At 38.2% G+C, this 25,506-nt stretch overlaps 1 protein-coding gene across 1 annotated transcript in view; it reads left to right on the forward strand.

Moving 5' to 3' along the window:
- Nucleotides 1-25,506, forward strand: part of LOC132006990 (fibrous sheath-interacting protein 2-like) — a 52,402-nt gene that overhangs the window by 26,502 nt on the left and 394 nt on the right. The window contains exons 13-16 of the mRNA XM_059385171.1: nt 9,230-9,333; nt 9,634-17,825; nt 17,871-18,083; nt 19,235-25,448. Coding sequence (XP_059241154.1) covers nt 9,230-9,333; nt 9,634-17,825; nt 17,871-18,083; nt 19,235-25,448 — 14,723 coding nt within the window. The remainder of the gene's footprint in view (nt 1-9,229; nt 9,334-9,633; nt 17,826-17,870; nt 18,084-19,234; nt 25,449-25,506) is intronic.

A 25,506-nucleotide genomic window follows, 5' to 3' on the forward strand; every position in this document is an offset into this window, starting at 1 on the left:
AGTCACTGAGTCCAACCCACACTCAAGGGGAATAGAGTTAACCTTCACTTCCTGGAGAGAGTATTACCAAAGAATTTGTAAACATACTTTGAAACCACCACAGCAATATTATCTTCACACTTAATTTTTCAGGTTGATACACTATTAATTCCAGTTCCGTCCTTTCCAAAGCTGTACACAGGTACAAATATACTCATACACAAAGAAACTCAGGAAGGCACATAGAATTTTAAGTAAATGTTTTCAAACAGATCATTGGAATTTACTGGTTACTCCCAATACACTTTACATTTCTTAGGAGAAAGATAAATAGCAATTTTCCTTGACTTTGACCTGACTCTAAGTGGCAATACTACTTTCTATTATTCAGAGCATTCTGTTTGTCTAAGACTGTTTAGTGATGTACATGTATAATTGATATACACCATTCTAGTATTCCTATGGAGATATTCTACATGAAGACTTGCTTTACTGTAATTATCTAGAAATATTTTCTAATATCTGCTTATGGAACTTTGCTAGATGGCATGCAAGTCATGTTAGACGGTATTTGAATAGGAAGAGAATAATGACTGTTAGGCTAATAAACATTGACCCAACACCTGTGTTAAAGAATTGGTTCAATAAATAAGTGTTATTAAGTGCTTACTATATGTCGGACACTGTAAACTATAGCACAGTAAGTCCTATAATAGAAGGAAGTATAGGGTGCTTCAGGAGCATTGACAGAGGAGGCCTGTCTGTGCAGGACAATTTCAAGTAGGGCTCTCTGAAAGAGGTAACACAAGCTGAGTGATTCCTAAAAGGAATTTAAAAGAGCGATGTTAGAGTTACAAACTAAATAGTAAGGGCACCGGCAAAGGGAATTGCATTGTTGTTAAGGATCTCTGGAGCCCAGAATATATGTAGAATGGTGGCCAGAGATTGAAGCTGGTGAGGCAGGCATAGGCAGTGGCCGCAGATTATAAACCATACTTTATGCCTCCCTGGCAGTCCCTGGAGGGTTTAAAGACAGCAGTGACAACAGGGAATAAAGACCTATTAATAGATGTTAATTACCATTTTACAAGTAGCTTGGGAAGGCTACCGACAGGTAGTAATTTTCTTTTTCTCTCTGAAAATTCATCTGTAGCTCAAGGAAACTTCTCTTCTCATGATTCATCAATTAAGTAAGTATCTAAGAAAGCTTAATAAATGAATGCGTTATTTTAAATTAACCTTTTAATAATTACACAGGAGTGCTGCCTAAGGGCAGACGCTCCCACAGAATCCTCAGTTCTTATGCTCCTGCTTGCATTCATGTTTTGCAACCTCTCGGGACTCCGCTAACATCGTAAAGGAGGCGAAGTTATTTATGTCTCCTCACCTGCCCTCTAGTCCCGCTTTTGTTCTGTCTTCCCCTCACCTCTAGGGCCTTCACTCCCCTTTCAGGTAGCACTACCTCTTCTTTCCAGGGAACTTTCTGGGATCCAGATCTATTCTTCTCCCCTCTCCACATTCAAACATACATTACTTGTGCCTTTTGAGGTTATTGGTTCTCTAATGATGATGAATTAGTTTACCATGTAGTATTAATGACTTAATCTGTTACCCCATCTGAAGATATTTGTACTGTAATCTAAAGTAATGAATCTCTAATGATACAAAAATCAAGGACAGTGGAGAAGATTTTTTTTTTTTTTTTGGCCTAGGTGCCTTTCAGCCCTCAAACCTTGGTGGCCACTTATTCTGCTAAAGTGCAACTCTTGGGGCGCCTGTGTGGCTCAATTGTTAAGCATTTGCCTTCAACTCAGGTCATGATTCCAGGCAGGAGGCCCGCATCCCCATCCGGCTCCTGCTCAGCGGGAAGCCTGCTTCTCCCTCACCCACTCCCCCTGCTTGTGTTCTCTCTCTCGCTGTCTCTCTCTCTCTGTGTCAAATAAAGTCTTAAAAAAATAAAGTGCAGTTCCCCACAAACTTGAATATGCCATGCATATCACATAACCCCTGATGGAACACACTTATCAAACACCATCATCTTCTAAATCCTCAAACCAAATGAGGTCCAGGATAGATTTTATGAATTCCAAATCCTGATGAAAATGGTTGGGTAAGGTGAAGTAGTGTGTGGTGGTAAATAGTTTTGACATTCAGAGCAAGCTTCCTAGAAGAAGGATTTTATGTTTAGGAGTAATGAAGTCAGTTTGCCTCACTGAGTGCTCATAAGATGCAAAGAGGCTGCAGGAAGGAAACTGACTAGCCCAATATTAGGACAGTTTAAAGAAATAAAGGTGAGGAGTGATAATTATGTAGTTCTAGAAAATGTTAATTCTTCCTTCCCTCTTCCTCCTGCCTTCCCACTACCCTAGACTACACAGCTACAGAATCACTTGACTCTTTTCAAAAGCAAATGCTCTGGATACCCTTTTGCTAAAAATCTTAGCTCAGCTAAAATGAAGAACTCTGCACATAATCTGGGAGCTTCTTCCTCTTTCCTCTCAAACACACAGGGTTAAAGTACTTTTAGCTATACCCAGGACCATTCCAGGCCAGAGCACAATAAAACATGGCTAACAAGACCATCTGGTCTGGCTCTGTCCATTGCACCCACGTTACATCCCCTTACCTTATAGAGAGGAACACAGGTTCAAGGGCTTGGACTCGGTCCTTTCTCCGACGCAGCTCAGTGCTTCCCAAGCCTCCATATGGATGCATCACATGTGTTCCACTACTTACCTCTCTCCCTTCTCTGCTCTCAACTTCTCTGATTTTCCTAAGGCTTACACAAAGGCCATACACAGTAAGCTTAACAAAATATAATTAGAAACCAAAGAAATCAGGACGAAAGGAAGCAAATATGATAAGATAGCAGTGGGGCAAACAGAATAATTAAGCTTTGCATTTAGAGACCGACTATGTTCTTCTGGTTGGGATGGAAGACAAGGGGGGAAGACCGTTCTCAGAGGTGTTTCATCCGCCGAATGGCGTGGTCTAATGGCTTTGAGGAGGGATGTGATATCATCAAGTCACTGTCTCTGCTGAGCACCTGTAACAGGAGCACATAGGACAAATGAAAGATAGTTAAATAGGTGCCCGTTACAGAAGTTCGGGCATGAATGATTTGTGGCTTTGCACGATGGCCTTCCTTTTGGAATAGAGAGAAATATGCATCTGAAACACGTTAAGTGGGAATTTGTGTGCTGGACTTTATTGAGAACCAACTGTGTTCAAAGTATAGTTCTGGGTATTAGATACCAAGATGAATCAAGCACTACCTGACCTCGGTTGTGCTATATACAGCAACAGGACAAAAGACAGGGAGACTTGAGGAATGCCAGAGAGTGAAGTGGGTACAGGGCATTGGATGAAATGTCAGGAAACGGGAAGGCGACCCGTGGTACCACCCAGGTTTGGCTTTCAGATTAAACCACTGATGTTAGGGTCCAGAGGTGCTGCTTTAAATTCCCATTTAGCCACTGGAATGAGTAAATGGATTTGGCAATAGGATGGACTATGTGTGTGAATGAGCAGGAGGTATCAGGCACCACCTCAAAGCTATGCGCCTGAGATACAAGCAGAAGGCCACCGGTTAGATTAAAAATTAGATATCCACAAGGATTAGGCAGACTGAAATTTAGGCTTGTCACATTAATCCTCAAAGGGCGGCTGGCCGATCATATGAAGATGTCTTTAAGTTATCTTCTGGACTAAAGTGAGCTTGTATGGAGGAGAAGGTCAGAAGCAGAAAGGAATATTTATAGGGGCGCCTGGGTGGCTCCATGGGTTGAAGCCTCTGCCTTCAGCTCAGGTCATGATCCCAGAGTCCTGGGATCAAGCTCCCCCCCCCCCCCAGGCAATCAGGCTCTCTGCTCAGCAGGGAGCCTGCTTCCTCGCCTCTCTCTCTCTCTCTCTGTCTGCCTCTCTGCCCACTTGTGATCTCTCTGTCAAATAAATAAATAAAATCTTTAAAAAGAAAGAAAGGTATATTTATAGTTTTGTGACATGGCAAATTAAACTGTAAAAAAGTGTGCTTTCTCTTTGGGGCTTCTGGATTAATGGTCATTAATATCACTGCCCTCTTTATTTAAGAAGTAGGAAGTTAGGGACGCCTGGGTGGCTCAGTTGGTTAAGCAGCTGCCTTCAGCTCAGGTCATGATCCCAGCGTCCTGGGATCGAGTCCCACATCAGGCTCCTTGCTCAGCAGGGAGCCTGCTTCTCCCTCTGCCTCTGCCTGCCATTCTGTCTGCCTGTGCTCGCTCTCCCCCCCCCCCCCCCCTCTGATAAATAAATAAAATCTTTAAAAAAAAAAAAAAAGAAGTAGGAAGTTAGCAGTACAAATGACCTAAACCTTAGACACTTTCCTACTAGCGTCAGCCTGTGGAGGAAAACTGCCTAAGACTAGGGAGAAGTAGATGGAATATCATGTCACTCCTGGAACGGTGATGGAACTTTCCAATATAACAGCAAGTTCATTTGCATGTTTCTGTTTGATTTCTGTTTGATTGACTTGATTGACTCCAACAAAAATCTGATAATTCATTGTGAGTTGTAGATTGTATGTGACATCACAACTATTTTCTAGTGGCCTTATATGAGGCCGTCTCATTTATCTGGTTAGTTTTGTTCTCAGATCTTTGCTATTTCCTGTTATCTAAGTGTATGCCTTTGGGGCAGAAAGCCTGTGAGGACAGGTAGCAACAAATACACAGGACTCACTGGGTTCCACTTGCTGCCGGCGATAGTGCAGAAAAAAGAATCTGGATGCTTTAGGTTGCAGAGGACCTACAAGAAGAAATTGCACTAGAGTTGGCCTGAGAAACTGAGTCTTAGAAAAATAAAGGAAGCCAAAGGATAGGGACTGTGTCACTGACATCAGCACTCATGTTCCAGGTTCCATATTGCAAAGAGGACTTGTCTGAGGATGAGCTATTGCTCCCTAACCCTAGCTGAGACCTGGGAGTTTTTCTTTTCCTACTAGGAATTACGTTGTAATTTCAGAGATGGGTTATATTTTTCAAAATTGAATTGTGGGCCTTGAGGGGGAAAGTAATTTTGATAGCATAAGGGCCGGCCAAGTAAAAATGAAGATAGAGTGTGCTTTTTCCGTTAAGAAGGTCGGGAAGAAGAGAAGCAAATGATCCACATAGGCAGGAAAATACGAAAATAAATCAGAATTAGAGTCTTAGGCCTTATTTTTTGTAACTTTTTTTAGAATTCTATAATTTACATAACTGTGTTATTCTCTGGCTACAATTTAGTAAAATATATTTGTGGTTCCAATTAGTAGGTGATAATAAATAGTTTTGATTAAAACATAGAATAGAGCTAGAGATTATAATGCCAAGTGAAATAAATCAATCAGAGGAAGACAAATACCGTATGATTTCACTCACATGTGGAACTTAAGAAACAAAAGAAATGAGCAAAGGGAAACAAGAAAGGCAAACTAAGAAACAGACTCTTAACTATAGAGAACAAACTGATGGTTATCAGAGGGGAGGTTGGGGGATGGGGGAAATAGGCGATGGGGAGTTAGGAGGGCACTTGTGATGAGCACTGGGTGATTAAAATAAAAACTTTTCAAAAAGAGAAAAAGGGATGCCTGGGTGGCTCAGTCATTTAAGCATCTGCATTTGGCTCAGGTCCTGATTCCAGGGTCCTGGGATTGAGCCCCATCCCATTCCTTGCTCAGCGGGGAGCCTGCTTCTCCCTCTGCCCTTCACTCCCCCTGCTTGTGCTCCTGTCCTCTCGCTCCCTGACAAATAAATAAATGAAATCTTTTTTTAAAAAAATAAAACAAAAAAGAGGAAAAAACATAGAATAGAATGTTATGATTCCTAGAAAAGGGCTGCCTCTGATTTGCTATTGCATATGATCAGAAACACATTATTTTAATCCATTGTTACCAAGAATCATCCATGGATCTTTTCCTATTGTTGGGTGAGGGGATGAGACTAGGAGTTTTGAGGAGGTGGGCAGAAAACACCTTATCAGGAAGCTCTGATCAAGCAGAGCAAGCAGAAAGGACTAGCCCACCCCCTCTCTCCCCAACCCCATGCTCTTCCCAACTCACTCTGAAACAAACACTGACTAAGTGGTTCATGAATAGTAATACCAGACAGATGTTAGTTTATGCAGCAGCTGTTTACTATTCTACCATTTATTCAGCTATCATTCTACTCCTGTGAGTAATGGAGCATGTCCTGTACCCACAGGCCAGTATCTAAGTAGGAGGCTAAATGGGATTAGACAAAAAATAAAGCTTAATTCTTTTTTGTGAATTGCTAGGGAGAAAAAAAATCTCCCAAGCACAAAGGAAATAATCTGATTCAATGCTTAGGAATTGGGGGTGGGGGGAGTTACATAAATTATTGATCAGAAGTAATAAAATCAATCTCTCTTCACCTTTCAGACAACACCACTATCAAAATTGCTGTCAAAAAAAAGTATGTATGATGAAATTCACTGATAAAGCAACTTGTTAAGGATATTTTATCATATGAAGTTAAAGTCTGTGAATCAAATAACGAGCAAAATCATCTGTTGACATCAGTCAGTTTCCCTCTTTGCCTTCTCTTCTTGACTTTCACTCTCAGTTATTCTTGAATTTTGCAGGGGTCCAAAGTTACTGTTATTGGCTTTTTGGGCAGGGGGCTCAGGAGGATAGATCGGGGGAGCATTAGGAGGTTTAGTTATCATGAGAAAAGCATCAGATACCACAGACCTGCTCCATAATGGGAAGCCATAAAAGGCATTTCCTTTGCAGACCATTGAGATCTGGCTTAGGGCTGAGCACCCTGTCCCTTGGGCATGTGAGCCAGGATGTGAGACAGCCTGGATCTGTCTCCTAATTTTCCCTGGAGTAAGAAAAATCTTGGGACGGTACTCTATCAAAAGAAGGGACCCGGTCACTTGAGAACTCCAGCTTGGACTAGGCAAAGATGAGGGTGAATTTGATGAGCCTCAACTCTTGAGGGAGACAGAGGAATCATGAACACAAGAGGGGTGCAGGGGAATAGTACACACACACACACACTCTTTCACATATATACTGCTCAACTCAGAGAACGTGCAGCAAACACAAAGAACTAGACATACTGGCACCAAAAGAATATTTCTTGGTTTAATAGTATAGTGGAAATAAACTGAAAATCAGATTCTATTTATCGTATTTCATTTCATTAAAAACTTTAGGAATGCCCTTGTTTTATATATCAAGGTTGAAAATGCCTCTTCTCAGCTACCTTAAGAGTAATAATGTAGGTCTTCTGTACATTTTCTCTGGTATTAAGAAAATAATATATATTGAAATTCTTAGCTCGTATGTATTAGAACAGATCTGGACCAATTTAGACTAAGAAGGTAAGTAACTTACCTATTAATGGTTAGCTGTTATTCTTAGAAGTGTTTGCTCAGGACATGTTTATGTAAAAGAAATGTTTTTTGACCATATGTTGTTATTCCGAACTATGTTTTTCACACTCAGTAGCCATTTTCTAGTCAGGGCAAAAGGTGACAAAGAATGCATTAAGCGAACTAGATAGTGGTGATGTTTACATAACGTTGTGAGCATACTTAATGCCACTGAACTGTATGCTTTAAAATGGTGAAATGGTACATTTTATGTGCTGTGTATTTAATCACAATAAAAATGCATTAAAAGATTTGGGAATTGGCGTGGAAAAAAAATAGCTTTATCTGAAGTGGTTCTCAAACCTTCTCTAATGGATCAGGAGAGATATGCTACGTTTGACCAAGTGTTAACTTTTCACTGAATACTGGCCTAAACCTGAACAATCTGGAAGCCAACTTTGGAGGTAACTGGGAGGCAACAACCACATTCTAGGGTGTCTGGTGCCCAAATGCCAGGATATAGAACAGTGCGTAGCCAGAATTCCAGGCATCTAGCTTTTGCTGCCACTGAATTGTATCCACAGCTTTGAGAAATAAGAGTTTCTGCAGAAGGCATGCATTCTTGGTCTGACTGTCTTGAGGGCAACAATAACTTAAAAACAAATACCATTTTATTATAGGCAGGAGGATTTTTATGTTCCCAAAATACATCTGCAATGAGAGGTACATAAACACATACAGAGATCTGCAGGTGCAGTTTGCTTTTGCCTCCGGTCCAGTCTAAGCTGTGACAGTGAGGGCCGTTAACCATAGAGAAAAAGGCCATTCAGGTCTGGTCCCTGGGTTTCTACTTCAGTTCACAGGGGAGGAGACCCCCAAATTCCCTCTCCTGCCCAGACTTCTGGCCCTTTGAGTCCAGCCCAGTTCTAGCTCAGCGTTTTTGACCAAGATTAATGTGAACTATCCTCTGCCTCCCTCTCCAAGACAGTTTGTGCTGATAATCTTTTGTTGGACCCAAAGCCTATTTATTTCCACTAAATCATTAGTGCTAATTGTTGACTATTCATTAAACCTTAACAAGTAGCTGTAGTCATCTGCCTGCATAAAAACACAGTGAACTGACAGAGGAAGGCAGCAACCAGTGGGCCACAGAGCCCACAGCCTGACCCTTCTGCTGTGGTATCTTTTCATCCTTACCTCCTAGCTGGACAGATGTCTACACAAAAGGAGGCTATTTCTGCAAAGGCATATAAATGTTTTGACTGCAAGTCTGTTTCATGAAATAGTTTGTCAAAGGTAATTCTGGTTCGTATTTTTAAGAAACAAGTGCAGTCCTTAATTCCCAGAAAAATAATGATGATGGTGATCACTTTTACTATATAGTAAATAATATTAGTTAAGTCATTTTTTATTTCAGATATACAAAATATTTTTTCTTTTGATCATTAAGACCATCACTTTTCACTTATGTTAACCATTAAATAAATTAACTTTAAACTGTAAAAAAAGAAAAGAAAAGAAATAATGCTTGGATCATCAACACAGTCTTACTTTTTCCCAGAGCAATTGTTTTCTATGAGCCTAGACACCCACTTGGCTATTTTTTTTAACGAGGAAGACATTTGTTTGTGCTCAGCAATAAATGCTCAAAATCAGTGTTCCAGGGGATTTTGAATCAAAGGGAATCATATTCAAAGAACAAATCACAGCTACAGAGTATAAACCAATTTGAAATTAATCTCTTATTCTAAGGTCCTTTCCTATGTTCGCTCTATACACCATGCCTAGATTCCGGCTATGCATTGTTTGACACAAGGAATTAAAGGTTAGCCCCTGTCCCTACAATAGAGTAAATCCACATGTGATTTCCTTTGTGTCCTGCTTACCTCCTTTCCAGGTAACTTCAGAAGAACTGAACAGTATAGTTCATAATATAATGACTTGGGTTGTGGCTGCAGTGACCAGTATATTATATCCAGCCATCACAAAATATGAAGAAAGGTTGCAAAATATTATATACCCAATGCCTGATGACTCTACCCTCTCTTCAAATAGTGTGAGTTGCTGTAGCACATGCAGTGAAATGCTTCTATATGAAACATGTATTCAGGCAGAGACATTTCAGGCAGAGGCCTGTGCGGACACAGCTGACAGGTCAATAGGACAACCAGCAACACCCGTAAAACCATCTGCCCACAAAGAAAAAAGAGCAATGGGGAAAAAACATCGCAGAAAAGGAAAACATACTGACTCTGAACCTAAATATAATAAAACCACTGAATCCCCTAAACCTAAAACCAGTAAATCCGATACTCACCTTTCTGCACCAACTGAAAGAGGTACAAAGAAATCTGAAGATACTATCACTGAAACAGATGCCTTAAAAGAGCCACCATCTTCTGATGAAAGAGCAAAAGTTGTAAACGAGATGCAGGAGTTAAAGAATGTTTTTGATAACTTTAAATATCACCTCAAAGAGGAATCCGAGTTGATTTTAGAAAATATTTTTCATGAAATGATGTCTGAATTAACCAAGACCATCCCCAGTCTTACCTCTGTTACGGCCGAAACTTTGGTTGATCAAACTGACATTGACAAAGGAGGCTTGCTCTCCAAAGTCAATATCTCCTCAGCAGCTGCTGAAATTATGGAAATTGTGCTTGAGAAGCTACAGTCTGCAGTTGAGAAAAAATGTACTGAGGTATTTTCACAAGAAAATTTATCAGTTCACTTTAAATCAGACTTAACAGCCAGTGGGGAACATTTCATTTCTCCAGAAGAAAAAACTTCAAAAGCTTCACCACCTTATACTATGGAGAACATGAGTGGTATTGCAGAGGATATGGTTCATGTGATTTTAGAAAAGCTGACATCTCTTGCATCTTCTAAGCAAAATGAACTTGCTCATCTTGAGATCACTACCAAACCTGCTGACGAGCAACACCAAAAAGATCCAACATATGCATTCCTTCAAAGAGCCAGCAAAAGTAAATCCAGTGCTGAACCTGATGCCGCCAATTTGATTAGCAAAGAAGACATACAAAACTTGGTGTCAAATATTTTTTCCCAATCCTCTCTGGTTGGTTATATAGAAGAAGCAATCAACACTATACTAAGTTATATACAAATTGGACTTAGTAATGAGAGAATCATTGCATCCGAGGAAACAATGATCATCCATCATCTACTTGATGATCTCTTGGCTCAGTTACATCAGAAACCAGCAAAAACAGATGTCCAAAAGAGAAGACACCCCAGACTGAGTAGTCCTTCTGGCACTGAAGAAGGGCACAGACTCAGCAGTACCAGAGTAGCTTATCATCCTAGACATGGATGCCTCTTTCCACCCATTAATGTTCCTGGCATGGTTCTTTATTCTGAAGATGAAAATAAAGAAATAGACAAGATTGTGGAAAATGTACTGATTTCGTCAATCAAAGATGAAAAAGCAAAATTACAAGAACAGGTTCCTGGTCGCTGGTTCACAAGGGAAAATGCTGATTTGAAGTACAAAAGAAATATGAACTTACATACAAAGCCTACTTATCAAGATGAGGTAGCATTTCACAATTGGGGATTAAAGACTGACCTCTCAGGTTTTAATAATAAGGACCTTTTTGAGGACAAGCCATGTTTGAATAGAGACCTTTTGCTTTTCTGTGAAGATGAAAAGCATCAAATACAAAAAGCCTCAGAGGATATAATTACAAGTATTTTAGCACAAGTGCTCCAAGACCTATCTTCTGGGTCCTCTGATCACTCAGGTTATAAAAATAAGGAAGCTTCACTTCTTACATCAGGAAGTCCACAAGATCTGTCCAATCAAGAATGGATGAACCAGATGTTCTGTACATCAGAAATCCAAATAGTAGCTCAAGAAATTGTAGATGCTGTATTAAAAATACTTCACGTAGCTTATAGTCACATTATCAGACATTCTTCATCAGTACCTCAAATATCTCTAGATAATGCTGACATACTAAATAAAGAGCCATTAAAAATATGGCTTGAGAGTAAAAGGAATACAAAAGATCCCTGGTTAGAACCTGAAGAAACTGAATCAACACCTGAACCTATAGTTCACATTAATGATAAGATCACTTACACAGTTTTTAAGAAGCTGAACTCATTTATTTGTCCAAAATTGCAAAACTGCTTTAAACTAGAAAGCCATGCTGGTCATTCCAAACCTGAACCTGACCAGAAATCTTCATTTCAATCTCACCTTAGTACTTACACAACTAAAGTTGTAAAAATTGTTTTGGATGCTATCCAGAAAGAGCTCAAATACAATAAGAAAAATCTAAAGCTTGGGAAGTGTGGCCCTCCCAAAGACTTTATAGATACAGGAGATTTTGCTGCCAGTGAAAAGGAATTAGACTCTATTGTCACAAAGCTAAATAATGACATTTTGACAAGTTCATTAGCAACTTGCATTTGTGAATTGTTAAGTGGAAATACAGGTAAAAGCAATATTCTACTCCCTTCAGATAAGCTAAGGTCTAAAATCTCGTATGAAACTGCTAAGATTGAGCAAAAACAACATGTGCCTTCTCAGTGCCCTCATATGCAAGAGGAAGTTCACAGGTGCACCAGACTGCGAGTGTTAGATAGAATTGGGGATACCTTATGTGACATGTTACACAAGCTCATAGGATACTGTCCATGTTGTCCACGATCTGATGAACCAAACAGAGAATGGATCAAGGAGAATTTGAGACTAACCACTGAATTACAGTCTAATATTCAGCTCATTTCTTATACAATTCTAGAAGGTATCATTGGAAAATTCTGTAGTGCTGAGATGGATCACATTTTCACAAATTCAGAATTTAAAGCTATCTCAGATTATATTGATACTGACAGCCTATCATTTGCTTTGCTTATTGAGGAAATGGGCAGATGCTCTGACATAATCGCCAGCATGTTGTCCAGTATGATCCAGCCAAGTTGCCAAGAGGTGACTAACAACAACGGAAAGACAACCACTCCCAAAACAGGGACCACAAAAGAAGAGCATCCAAATAAACTGGAAGTCATGGCTTCTGATATCTTTGAAATGGTTTTTGCTAAATTGAAAGGGTTTGCCAAAAGAAATTTAGACGCTCTGGGCACTATAATTAATGGAAATAAAAAGAGCAACAAGAGGTACTGGGAAAGTGAAAGTTTCAACATTTGTGCAAACACACGTGAAAAACAACTGGAGTCTGCTTTATACATGCATGCAAAGAAAGTATCAAGTACTATTTTGAAGGCTATTCAAACGGAATTAAATGTGAGCTTACTAGATTTGGAAATAGGCATAGCCAAGCCACTACAGGAGAAAGAAATGCTTAAGAATCTAGTCGATTTAATTTTAGATGCAGAGCCTCTTCAATTATTTAATGAAACTGAACCAAAAAAGCAAGGGATTGAAAATTATAGATACAGGCCAACCTATGGAAATTTTCTTCCAGGAGGGGCTGACCCAGAGTCCTACCTAGAAGATCCTGCAGATACAGGGAAAAAAAGTGCTGGAGAGGAAAGACCAACAGAAGAAACTAAATCAGAATCTCTTCAGCAATGGGAGCTAGAAAGAACACTTAAAAAATTTGAAGTAGAACTCAAAGAACCAGAAAAGTCCCCAGTTGTACCCATTATAAGAAATATTTTGAATGAAATTTTTCAGAATGACTTAATTGATCAATTAAATGGGCTTACTCTCTCCCAGTCCCCTTTATGTGACATTCCTCATCCTGGTGATAAGCCAGTTGCTCAAAAATCAATTCAATCTATGGATAAAATAATGGCTCCTTTAGTGTCTGAGGCAGATGTAACTGCTGTTGCAGATAATGTTGTTAGAACCATACTTCAAAAACTTTATTCTGCTGTCATGGCAGATAGAAATGCAAGTGAAAATAGATCTAACATTATCTCCTGTCCAGCAATTATCTCTTTTCCTGAATATGGCAATGAAGAAAAGGCCTCTTCTCTCCAGTCTACCATACTGGACAGAAATCCATGTATATTTCAGTCCACATTTAGTAGTGGTAAAATGACCAAAATGAATGTAGTTGAAGATATTTTACAGTCAGTATTAACAAATTTAGAAACATTTGCTACTTCCAAAGTAAAAGCTCTCTTTCGTTCTCACATCAATTTCACAATTCCAATGGCTTTGCCTCTACAGGAGGATGAGACTGCTTCCAGCCAACCATGGCTATCAACCAAAGATTCATATTCTGGTGATCAATTTTCTTATTGTTCAATGGATCATGACAAGTCAGGAAAGACCACATCAATATGTCAGTTGACTGCCTGTAAATTAAATTCATATGCAACAGAAGTGGCTAGACAAATTTTACAAGGAATCAAACATAAGTTAGATAAAGAAATAAAAAGTCCATTTTTAATCCATAATATTGTGGTTTCTGGCAGTTTCCCAAGCCAGATTGTTAACACAGTGTTAAGTATTGTGTCTACTAAAGGCAAATATGAAAAAAACCTATTTGACAGAGATATTGAGCCAGGTCAGCCAGAAGATATTGTTGGAAAGCTGTTCAATAAAAGTGATTATCAAAAAAAACTTCAATTTCAAATACTAGATACCATCGAGGGTATCTTAAGTGACATCTGTGAGAAAACACTGGACGAGAATAATCTCCTACTTACTGCATCCACTCTTAATAAATTTAACGTAAGCGGGAAACATTTAGAAGCAAGCTCTGAAACAAACCCCAAGTATGCAAATAAAGCTATTCCAATGCTTTTAGTTCCTAAGTCGTGTGTCACAATGATTTCCAGCGATATGGTGGATATTGTTCTTCAAAATCTCACTTCTGCTATCATGCTTGGTGTAAATGCAAAGGACTCTATTTCTCTGAAATTGCCCCTGGCATTTTCTGATTCATTTCCCAAAGCAGAGCATCAACGATCTCCTGTTACAGACTCAATGAATGAGGGGGAAAAGGGGAGCTTTCTATTTGCAAGAAAGGGAAGAGATGTACAGCTGAAATCAGTTTATTCTGATGATTATCAGACAACTGTACTTAAAAAACAAGATGCCAAGCAATCTGCTGACCCATGTGAGGAAAGTGTTCACTTTATTACTAAGGCCATTTCTAATAGATTAAAATCTTTTGCCACGGAAAGAATAGATATGCTACTTACTCTTGATACTCAGACTACAGAAAAAACACATGTTGGCCCAGAATTAACAAATTGTAAACAAAACAGCGTATTTCTTGAAGCACACCAAATGCCATCGGATGTGAATGTCCTAGAAATCTCAACAGCTAGAACCGTTCTCAGTCAAGAGGTCACAGATGACACATTTGCTAATTACAGGAAAAAACATGGACCTGCAGTTCATATATCACAAGCTTGTCTTAGGGAATATGCTGACATAATCGCCAGTACCATTTTGATGCTCATAAAAAATGACATAGACTTAGAAATCCAAAAGATGTATTCATATCCAAACAATACTTCATTCCAAGAAAATATAATTGCAAGTGAAACTGTCAACAACATCTTAAGGAATTTACATGATAAAATATCTTTGAAGGCAACTAAGTTTTACTCACAGCAGAATCCTAGCCTGTTTACACAACTAGTTGTACAAAATGAAATATTGACAGGTCAAAGAAAGATGGATGACAACACTGAATTGTCTCTTTTTTCAAAATACCCATATCAAAACCAAATTATATCAGAAGCAGAAAACCTGAGAAGGGTTTTGGAAGAAATATTTAGAAATGGAGACTCTAGACAGGAAAAAACTGCTTTGTTAAGTGCAGTTAAGGAAATTTTAAAGAAGGTGTATCGGAGGGTAATGGAAGACATAGACCATTGGCTTCCATTTACTGAACCCCCCCACTGTACATCTGATTCTAAAATGAAAACAGCAGCAGCACGGAAAAAAACCTTACAGTCACATATAAGCAGTTTTGCAAATGACATAGTTGAAAGTGTTTCCAGAAAAATGTTCTCAATAGTAATGACATCCTTATATGAAAAGAAGGAGACCAGGCAAGAGTTGGAAGCATCTGGCCATGATGAATTACTGTTGAATCCACCAAGCTTTCAGGAATCAAAACAAGCAGAAAGAAGAAGTGTTCCCCCTGAACATGTGATAGTACGAGTTTGTCCTTACACAGGCGTAAGAAGTGCCACTTCTTTGGAAAACACCTTATTGCAATTTTCTCCATGGCGAGTGGGTGAAGAATTGGTCCAAAAGGTTCTCAAAAAGATCACAAATTTTGTTTTGCTGAATCTAGAAGAGAATTTGTCCCCTAAAGATCAGTCTGATGGAATGCAGTCTCCGAGGCCATGCAGTTCTAATGCTAGTCTCAAAGACAACCCTAATATAAGTTTTAAAACGAACTTCAAAGCAAAATCGGAAGTTATCTCTTTGCCTAAATGTGGAACAAAACCACAGCTAGGACCTAGTGGTGCTAAAGCCAAAAGTCAGTCCAAGTTAAGTCCTAGAGAGAAGACTTTCAGAGGCAGTCAGTCCAGTACTGCCATTGGTCCGCCGTACCGGCTGTCAGCTGGGGATGCCCAAAACTCCTTCGTGAGAACAAAACTCCCCACTGCAGAATTTAAAATGCATGCCAAGGATATAGTAAGCAATATCCTGGAAAAAATTGTGAGTGAATTTCAAAAGGTGAGGCAAAATAGACTAATGGTAAATGTAGACACTTTAACTTCTGATCAAATCATGACAGCAAGTAAGATGGTTAATGCAGTTTTGCAGGGATTATATGCTATGAAAAATGACAATTCAGCTGACCAGATAAAAGTTTCACACTCACATGATCTCAAACTTTCACATAGGAATTTTAGGACAATCTCTCTTGCAAATCCAGAAGTCCATTTCTCTTTGGAGAATGTTTCTTCCCAGCTAGAGAAAATCTTCCCTAAAGAAGGTATTTTTACACAAATGTTTGATGAATGGCAAACAGAAGAAAATGACGTGGGAAATGAAAAATACAAGCTATTGATGGTAGCTGAGTCTGTTCTGAATGAAATTTTAGTGAAAACAAAGGAATTAGAACAATCTGTTTCACTTCTAAATTTGTCACCTCTTGAGGGTTATGAAAGCAGGCGCCATAACTTTAAAAGAGCTGCTTCTGGCGCTGAGAATTCCCAAGCACAAATTAGTATATTTGGTCAGGAAATTGTTCAAAAGCTATTGGAAAAATTAGACATGTACTTCATGACTCAGATGTTCCTAACAGATGGTAAAGAAATGCTAGAAAGCAAGAAAGAAACTACAGCTAGAAGTCAAGGTGGCTCCTTAAGAACAAACAACCTCAACAATGTACCAATTTATAACACAAAGCTGAAAGACAAAATATGTGAGGGCTCTAGCCACCAAATTGCTCAAGAGCTCATGGAAGGGGTTCTGAACACCTTAGAATCATTTGCAGACCTACAATTTAAACATATCTCTCCATATGCTTTTTCTGAAATTGTGAAAATACCTATTGAAAACTTTTTTGCTGTCCAACAGAAGCCATTCATGAAAACAATATTGCCCGAGTTGCAACCACAGAATAAGTTTGCTAACGGATCTAAATCATGTAGTATGATTTCCCAGGAGAACATGCACTATAATACCCTTCGACAGCTTCACTCGTTCCATTTAGAACTGCTTACTTACACTGCTAATACTGTCAATGACATGCTTGGTATAATAAAGAACAAGGTCGACAAAGGAAAGTGTGAAATGGAGCCATCTTCAATAAGCATATTTGAAAAAAACACTGTGGCAAGTCAGATCATCAGCACACTGATGGACGAGTGTACTCATTTCTGTGAGTTGATGATCAAAAGCCATCCAAAGGAAAATCTGCTCAAAGTAGCCAAAAATGCCTACACAGCCAACTGGCCCGGATCTGCCACTGGGATGGGAATGTTCACTTCAGAGTCAGAGGGAATTAGCTGCAGGGATGATCTTCCACAAATCCCTGGCTTATCTTTTTATTCAGAGAAAGATAGAAAAGTAAAGGAGAAGGCTTCTTCTAATCTACCTTCAAATGTCAGATACTCTGCAGAGGATACACTTAAAACCACAGAGCCATTGGAAGGGCTCAAATCAGAACTGAAACCATTATATTCTAGAAGTGAAGCCCGAGGCCTTAGCCATTTTGAACAAGTCGTGAAAGGAAACAGCTCTCTCCCATTACCAAAACCATTTCAGAAATCCAGTGACACTGTGCAAGCAGCACCAGAGCACCCCATGTCCTTCACAGAAATGGAAGGTGAAAATCCCAAAGTTCTTCACTATGAGTGCCCCAAGCCAGTTAAGCCAAACCATATACAGACAACCATTTCTCCACTCAAAATAGGTATAGCTGCAGAAAATATTGTCAATACCATGCTGTTAAGTTATGACCTTCCAAGTCAAACCCCATATTCTAATGAAAGTATAGAAACAATGAAGCCATCTTTTGTATCAAAGGAAGGGCCTTTGTCTATGATGTCTGAAGAACAAAAGGATGAGAAAAGTTTGCTTAAAATATGGGAAAAAAGAATCAACTCTAAAATCAAAGAAGAAAACCAAAGCCTTGTAGCAAGTGGAGAAGATTTCACTTTATTGGAAAAGTGGAAAGATAGGTACCCAAAGTTAGAGGAACCAGAACCTCCTGAGGAAGCTGAAGTCATTGCTTTTGCAGATCAGGAACTGGGACCAAAAGAAATCCATCTAGTAGCAAGATACGTTACTACAGCTGTGGTCACACATTTCAAGAACTTTGAAACCAGAGGTGAGTGAGGGATGACTTATAAAAAGTTGGCATCATTTTAGAGAAAAAAGGCAATGAGTTTTGTCACCTCACATCCAAGAAGCTGCATTCATTGCTTCTCTGAAAATGGCCTTGGATTTGGGGTGGCTATTTAACTATATTTTTAACTGGTCAGTGTGCTAAAAGAAAAGAATGTTGAGCACATTTACCTAATTGTTATTTGGAGGAGTATGGTTCAGTTTTTGCTAGCAACAGATGAAATTAAATGGGTATAATTTAAAGTGAGATATTTTGGTTGGGCGTGTGGTTTGCCTATGATATGATGAAATCAGTTGTCTTGCTTGGGACATATAGCTGCTCAACAGGCAATTCTCAAATAGAAGTTCAAAGAGGGTTTTCTTTTTCATGTACTTTTCTAAAACAAAAATGACTTCTTAAATTACAGTCAAACTTCATACATAGTTGACTGTAATGATCCAACTTCTTTTTGAGATATACAGTTAAATTCTTTGCAGTCATTGATGATAGAGTTTATAAGAACAATGGCATTAAATATCTTGTTGTGTTCATGTTCCAGTGCTGTGACTTAAGTTCTTTTTAAGCACAACACTCCGAATCCATGTTTACAAATAGGATATCTGTACTCCCTTTCTATGAATATGATACATGCATATATTGTGTTGAACCATATGAAATAGCCATTTTGTGTGTCAAAAAATGTCAAACATCAGCAATTTCATCCAGTTCAATTTACTCTATACTATATAGTCCCATACTGGATAATTAGATAAACAGCTGAAAATATTTTCAAGAATTATATGAGGTCTCTAGTCATCACTGGAATCACGCTAGGGCTTTGCAGTTAAAGCTGAAGATCATTTCTCTGCCCTAGAATTTCCAGCTTTTAAAGCTGGAAACATAGCTATACAAGGAAGAAACCAGCACTTAGAGATCTGAATTCTGTTAGACTATTTTCTTAACTTCATGGCTGAAGTAAGGTTCCACAGGTGGGAAATAGAGATATGAAGAGAACTCAGTTCTGAAATTTCTTGACTAGGTTTTTCTATTTATTGAATTAGGTAAAATTCATGTATAAAATATTGCTAGTATTTTGAATGCTCAACATTTTCTCTTAATGCATGTTAAAAAATAGTAATGTTTTCTGTTTTAAGGTCCTCTTGATGAAAAAGTATTTACTGTTTCCACACCATTAAGGAAAAAATATGAATCAAAGCAGCCTCTAAGAAACATTAACTATGATACTTCACTTTATCAATTTTGTGAACACCTCACTGAATTAGTTATTTCCTATATAATGTCTAGCATTTCTGATTGTACTGAAGATAGTGGAACAAAACAGAAGTCACTGGAAAACCAAGATGCAGCTTTTAGCAAGGTTATTTTAATTCATTCACAAGTATTTGCAAGTCGGTCAGTTTCCATCAGAGGACTTGCTTTAAGCATTTCTGAAATCATTATTCGAATCCTTTTTAATAGTGACATTTTAAAGGCAGACATTACACAAGAAGTGGTTTCTGTGAAAACAAAATATATATACTGCCCAAGAGTAGCTGTGGCTGACTTCGACAATCTCTTTCAGGATCTCTTAATTGGAGTGATCCATGTTCTGTCCAAGGAAATAGGAATAAAGTATCAGCCTGACAGGAGAGGAAGAAGGAAACCTCTCTCCAGGCTTAAAACCCATAGTTTGCCCATTCACAACAAAATCAAAACTATGAAAAGACAGACAGGCTATAGAGGTTGGAAATCATCTCCTACTCACCAAATTAATCAACTATCACAGAAAAATAAACTGAATTCTCTGGCATGCAAATTAAGCACTCTGTTTGGTAGCCTAAAAACTCATGAATCCGAAGAAGTAGTCAATAAAATTTCCAATATTTTCAATTTGGTTTTGCAAGAGGAATGCCCAAATTGGGATATGGATTCTGGTGAAATATCACGAAAAAGATTCCTATCTTCAGATAACCAGCAAAATCATAGAATACCTAGAAATAACCCAGGGCTCTCCCCAAAATCAGTTTTTCTTCTGAACATTGTATGTGAGAAATTTATTAAAATACTTTTGGAAGAATGTACAGCCAACAACCTCCTTACAGATGGTCCTCTTTCTGGTGAAATACCAACAGAAGGTCAACTGCTCAACATACTTCAAAACATAGAGAATTATTGCAGGGGAACAATGGACCATGGCTCAGCATTTGAAGAATATAATGTGTCAGCCCTTTTGGAAAATCTAGCAGAAATAGATCAAGAATCTATGCTTAGTATTACTTCCCATACCTTGGTAAAATCCTTGATGGAAAAACTGTCCTGTGGTATATACCAACCTCCCAGAAGTCCACTTTTTGCAAACAAGCATTTAAGGTATAGAAGAAGACAAAGACTCCCTGGTTTCCCAAAAGGAGAAAGGCCAAAATTAAAAGAATCAAGACAGGATAAATGCTCTGTAAGATTCACAAATTATGACAGCAGGCCTTTGAGAGAACCACTGAATGACCTCACTGTGATTCATTCCAAAATGCAAGCCCCATTTGGTAAGCAATGTTCAGGAAAATTCTCTCCTCTACCTCCTCTTCAAAGACCAGGTAAAAAAGAAGTGAATGCAACAGCTATTCTTAACATGCAATATCCAGGAGGCATGAACACAGGAGTTTACTCTGCCACATTTCTGGAGGAAATAATCGCAGACATTTTCCTTAATCTCTCCACCTCCTTGCAGAGCAAAAATGTAAACATCCCTGAAGCTCAGCTCAATGAGGTAAATACATTAGATGTCAACTCCGTGGTGAATGAGTTTAACAATGCTCGAGTCACCGTTTTACGGGATGTTGAAGAAAGGATATGTTTTCCACCAATCAATAAAGAAACCGTTAGAAAGATTGCTGACTCAGTTAATAATGCTGTTTCATGGGAATATGCATTACAAGTTACTGGTGGCAGTCATCTGACAGATGCTGCCACATCAATGGCAGAACAGATAACTAAGGGCATATTGAGACAGAGTGTAGACTACCAACTGCCACTGTGCTTCATAGGAAAGCTCATGCCCAATTCATATTACCCTCTTAAAGCTGAAAATATATTGCAGAAACTTCAAAACAACCTGAGAGAACTTAATGACCAAGGCCAACATTCAGCGGGCTATACTACCATGTTATCACACTCATTTTTAAAAGATGTCATCAGGAAGCTATTATCTCAGCTCATTTCTCCACCCTACAAAGCTTTGTGCTTGGGAAAGAAATATTTATGGACTTCAGATTTTAATGAGCTGTCTACCTGTATAATAAACAAGGTTTTGTCTTCCATTTCAAAGCATAAGATTTGGCTCACTAAATATGATTGTCAACATCTATATACAGAAAAAAGCCTTCAAAATATGGTGGAGTCTGTTTATAATAATGTTTTACAGATGTCTGACTCCCTTGTGTCAGTCCAGAAAAATATAGTAAGCCAAAGCCCAATAATGATTGACCGAATAGCCAGTCTCATTATTCAAGAGATTATTGAAAATCACCTTCAGCCCTTTCTGTGTGGAGAGGGCTTACCTTGTTCAGTGACTCCACTGGATGAAATATCAAATATGGTTAAAGAGGTTCTCAGTGAGGTCACAGAGTCACATAGACCCCAGAAGCCATCATCACTAGGTATGGGCTTTTATCCTAATGCATTTGTAGAAGATATTGTTGCCCAGCTATTATCAAAGGTCTTTAACCCAAAATATAACACTGAATGTGAACTGGATAAAATGACCCAAAAAATAGTTAACTCAATAAATACCCATTTTAACAATGCTAAAATCTGCATTCTTCGTGATGACCAAAAGCAGTGTTTCCCCACTGTAGATCTAGACACTGTGGATGAACTTGTCAATTCAGTTTATGAGAATGTTCTGCAACAGCATGGACTAACCACTGAGGCTGATAATCAAGAATTCAAAGATAGTGACATTTTTGCAGAAAATGTTACCAATTTAATTGTAGCAGCTATTTCTGATTATCTTTTTCACCCCCTATTTTCTGGGGACTTGTCAGCTTCTTCCTATGCTACTTTAACAGCAGAGAACATTATTCAGAACATCTTTAGTGGCAGCAGTGACTCTATCAAGCCAAGCCAGCATTTATCTCCATATAACACCTTGCTTCCATACACACTTTTAGAAGACATAATTAGAGAGCTGTTATCTAGAATCTTTCCTTCTACATATAATGTGTTTCCATACACCAAAACTCCAAAAGGTAGATCAGGAATTAATTGTGATGAAATCTCTTCAAAGCTAATTAGTGATATCAGGATGAAAATTTCCCAACATGAAATTCGATTTTCAAAAGATGAAGAAGAAACCGAATCTATTTATTCAGAGACCGAATCTATTTATTCAGAGGATGATGCTCAGCATCTCGTTGATTCTGTGTTTAGAAATATGTTGCAAAACTCTGGGTCTCAAGAAACAGTTGAGCACGACATAAGTAGTAACAATGTTCTTATTGATAGAATAGCCAGTTTTATCATTAAAAATATCTGTCAACAGCATCTCCATCGATTTGTGTATGGAAAGTCATTACTTCCTCCATCATATACATACTTTGATGATGTGAGAAGGCAGCATTTTTTTGCTGGTGTTTACTCCTCAGCCTTTTTGGAAGATGTGATTTCTGGGGTTTTAAGCAAAATATTCCACAGGTTATTAGGTATTGTCCAAACAAACTCATTAAGAGATTCAGGAAAAGAACTGTTGGAAACAGCTGAAAAACTCATATATTTGATAACAGAAGAATTCTCAAAAGCTCAAGTTATCATCCTAGAAAATGCTAAGGAACAATTGTGTTTGCCCCAAGTGCATACAGAAGTAGTGACTGAAATTATTGACATGGCATATAGCAAAGTTTTACAAGAATATGAACTGGAACCTGATACAGACTTTCTCAATGATACAAAAACATTGGCTGAAAGGGTAACTAAAATTATCCTGGCTGAAGTTTTTGATTTCCAAATTCATCCAGATTTCATAGCAAAGCTGCCTTTTAAATCATATTCAAGACTCAATGCTGACACTTTGATAAAGAGAGTTCATTATGCTATTAGGAAATCAAGACTCCAAAGACAGGCTTATACACCATATACCACCATATTATCACATAGAAATTTGGAAAAAATTGTCACTCAGGTTTTAGATCAGATAAATCCATTGAACTGCAGTGCAGAAGACCCAGACTTTTTGCAGTCAGACTTCCGCAACACAGTTGTGAGGCTGATTGATGAGATCATGTCAATAATTTCTAAACATGCAATATGCATTATTAAACATGGAAATGAAAAACAAAATGCAATTTCAGAGAAAGATATCCAGGCTATGGTTGATGCCATTTATGCTGATATTTGTCATTCAAATCTATACCAGTCTCTTAAAAAAGATAAAAAGGACATAAGTAATATACCTGTTACAAAAATAGCAAGTTATATAATAAAAGAAATATTTAACCATCATCTTGAGTCATTTTTATCTGCAGATAAAACTCTTCCTTCAGGTACAGTGGGTCAAACTTATCAGCAGAGAGCAACAGATCCTCAACAAAGAGAATTGTTTTTTATTGTAAATTCAGCTATCTTTTCAGAGGACGTAATTTCCAAGCTTTTATGCAGAATCCTTTATGTATTTTCACATAATTTCTTGGCTGCTGAAAACCCATGTAAAGCAAAAACTAATGTAACTAACATTGTTACAACATTAGTAAAATCAATTGTGCTAGAATTCACCACATCAGAAATTTTAGTTGCAGATCACTTGGACGAAAATCTGCATTTTTCAGAGGCATATAAAGAAATAGTCAAAAAAACTGTCAACCTAATTTATGAAAAAATATTAGATGATTATAAATCTCTGATTCATATTTATAGAGCTATACAAAGTGATGCTGTTGGTTTGGGGCAAAAAATATGTTATTTGCTATTAGGAGAAATTTACAATTATCAAGTGGAGTCATTAGTTTTGGGAGAATTATCAACTTCTTCCTATTCCTCCCTCCAAGATGAAAAGATCATCAGAAATGTGCTTGACAGCATCAACGATGACAGCCATGTTTTTCCGTCCTGCATCACTGTACTGCCGCGTTCCCTTTTAGAAGATCTGACTTACAAGCTTCTAGCACATATATTCCCTTCATGTGAGACTGAAACTGAACTCAGTGAGAAAGAGGTGCCACTAGATTATGAGTTTGTGAATGCAGCTTCAAAACTGACTGATGAAATTATAACAGAAATTTCTGAACATGAAATTAGACTTGCCACAGCAGAGGAGCATGTGGAAAGTATGCAAGTAGGGGCAAGTGAGAACTTTGTTAACTCCATATGTAACAATATTATGAAAAATTTTAAATTAGAAAATGAAGCACAGAGTGATACATACAAAAATGGAGGCTTGTTCCTCAGGAAAATAGCTGGTTTCATCATGAAAGAAATTGTGGACCACCATCTGCAGCCGTTTTTATATGATGAAGAATCCCTTCCCTGTAACTTACCCAAAAATGACCATATCATTGAACCCTTGAATCCTGATAAAGAAAAAATACTCACAGGCTTCCCACAGGCTTCTGTGTATTCTGCTACATTTTTGGAAGATGTCATAATTGACCTTGTTAGCAAATTTTATACTCTCCCAAGTATTGCTGAAAACCCTAAGGACAAAGAAATAACAGAAAAAGACCCCATGGGCATGGCTGTAAAATTTGCAAATGGCCTGATAGGCGAATTTAGGAAAAGTAAAATTAAAGTCCTAGCAAATTCTGGAAAAATGTTTTCTTTTCCACCAATAGATAAAGAGACAGTCAGTAAAATATCTGACTCTGTGTACGATGAGGTCATAGAAATGTATGGATCTTACAATGTTCAGAAAGATGATAGCAGTAACATTGTTATAGAGATGATAGCTGCTTTAGCCAAAAAGGCAATCTCTGCTTTCAAGATTCAACCACTTTTTTCAGGAGACTGGTCTTCCACCTTCTTTTCATTTCTAAATGTGGATAACATCATCCAAAAAGTTCAACACCTACCATATAATACCTTTACAAAAATAAATAGAAGCTTGAGGGAGAACCCAGTTTCTTCCCTAGAACAATTACCTACACTTACTCCTCTAACCTCAGGCCTGAAAGACATAATGAACACTTTAGAAATAGGTAGAGGAGCACATTATGGAAAAGAGAATTTCAAAAAGGAGAAGACATCTATGAAGACAGGTAGCATCCAGGAGCCAATATGTACCACTATAACTAGCATTATGAAGGGTGAATTGACTACCCTAGCATCAGGGTTAGTTGGAGGTGTGTTAGATAAAAAGAAAGGGGATGAAAAGAAAAAGGAAAGGTCAATTGGAAAAGAGAATGAGAAGGCATCAAAAGCTACTCTCCCAACAACTAATATG

The sequence above is a fragment of the Mustela nigripes genome, chromosome X (genome assembly GCF_022355385.1).
Source record: "Mustela nigripes isolate SB6536 chromosome X, MUSNIG.SB6536, whole genome shotgun sequence".
Taxonomy (NCBI): Eukaryota; Metazoa; Chordata; class Mammalia; order Carnivora; family Mustelidae; genus Mustela; species Mustela nigripes.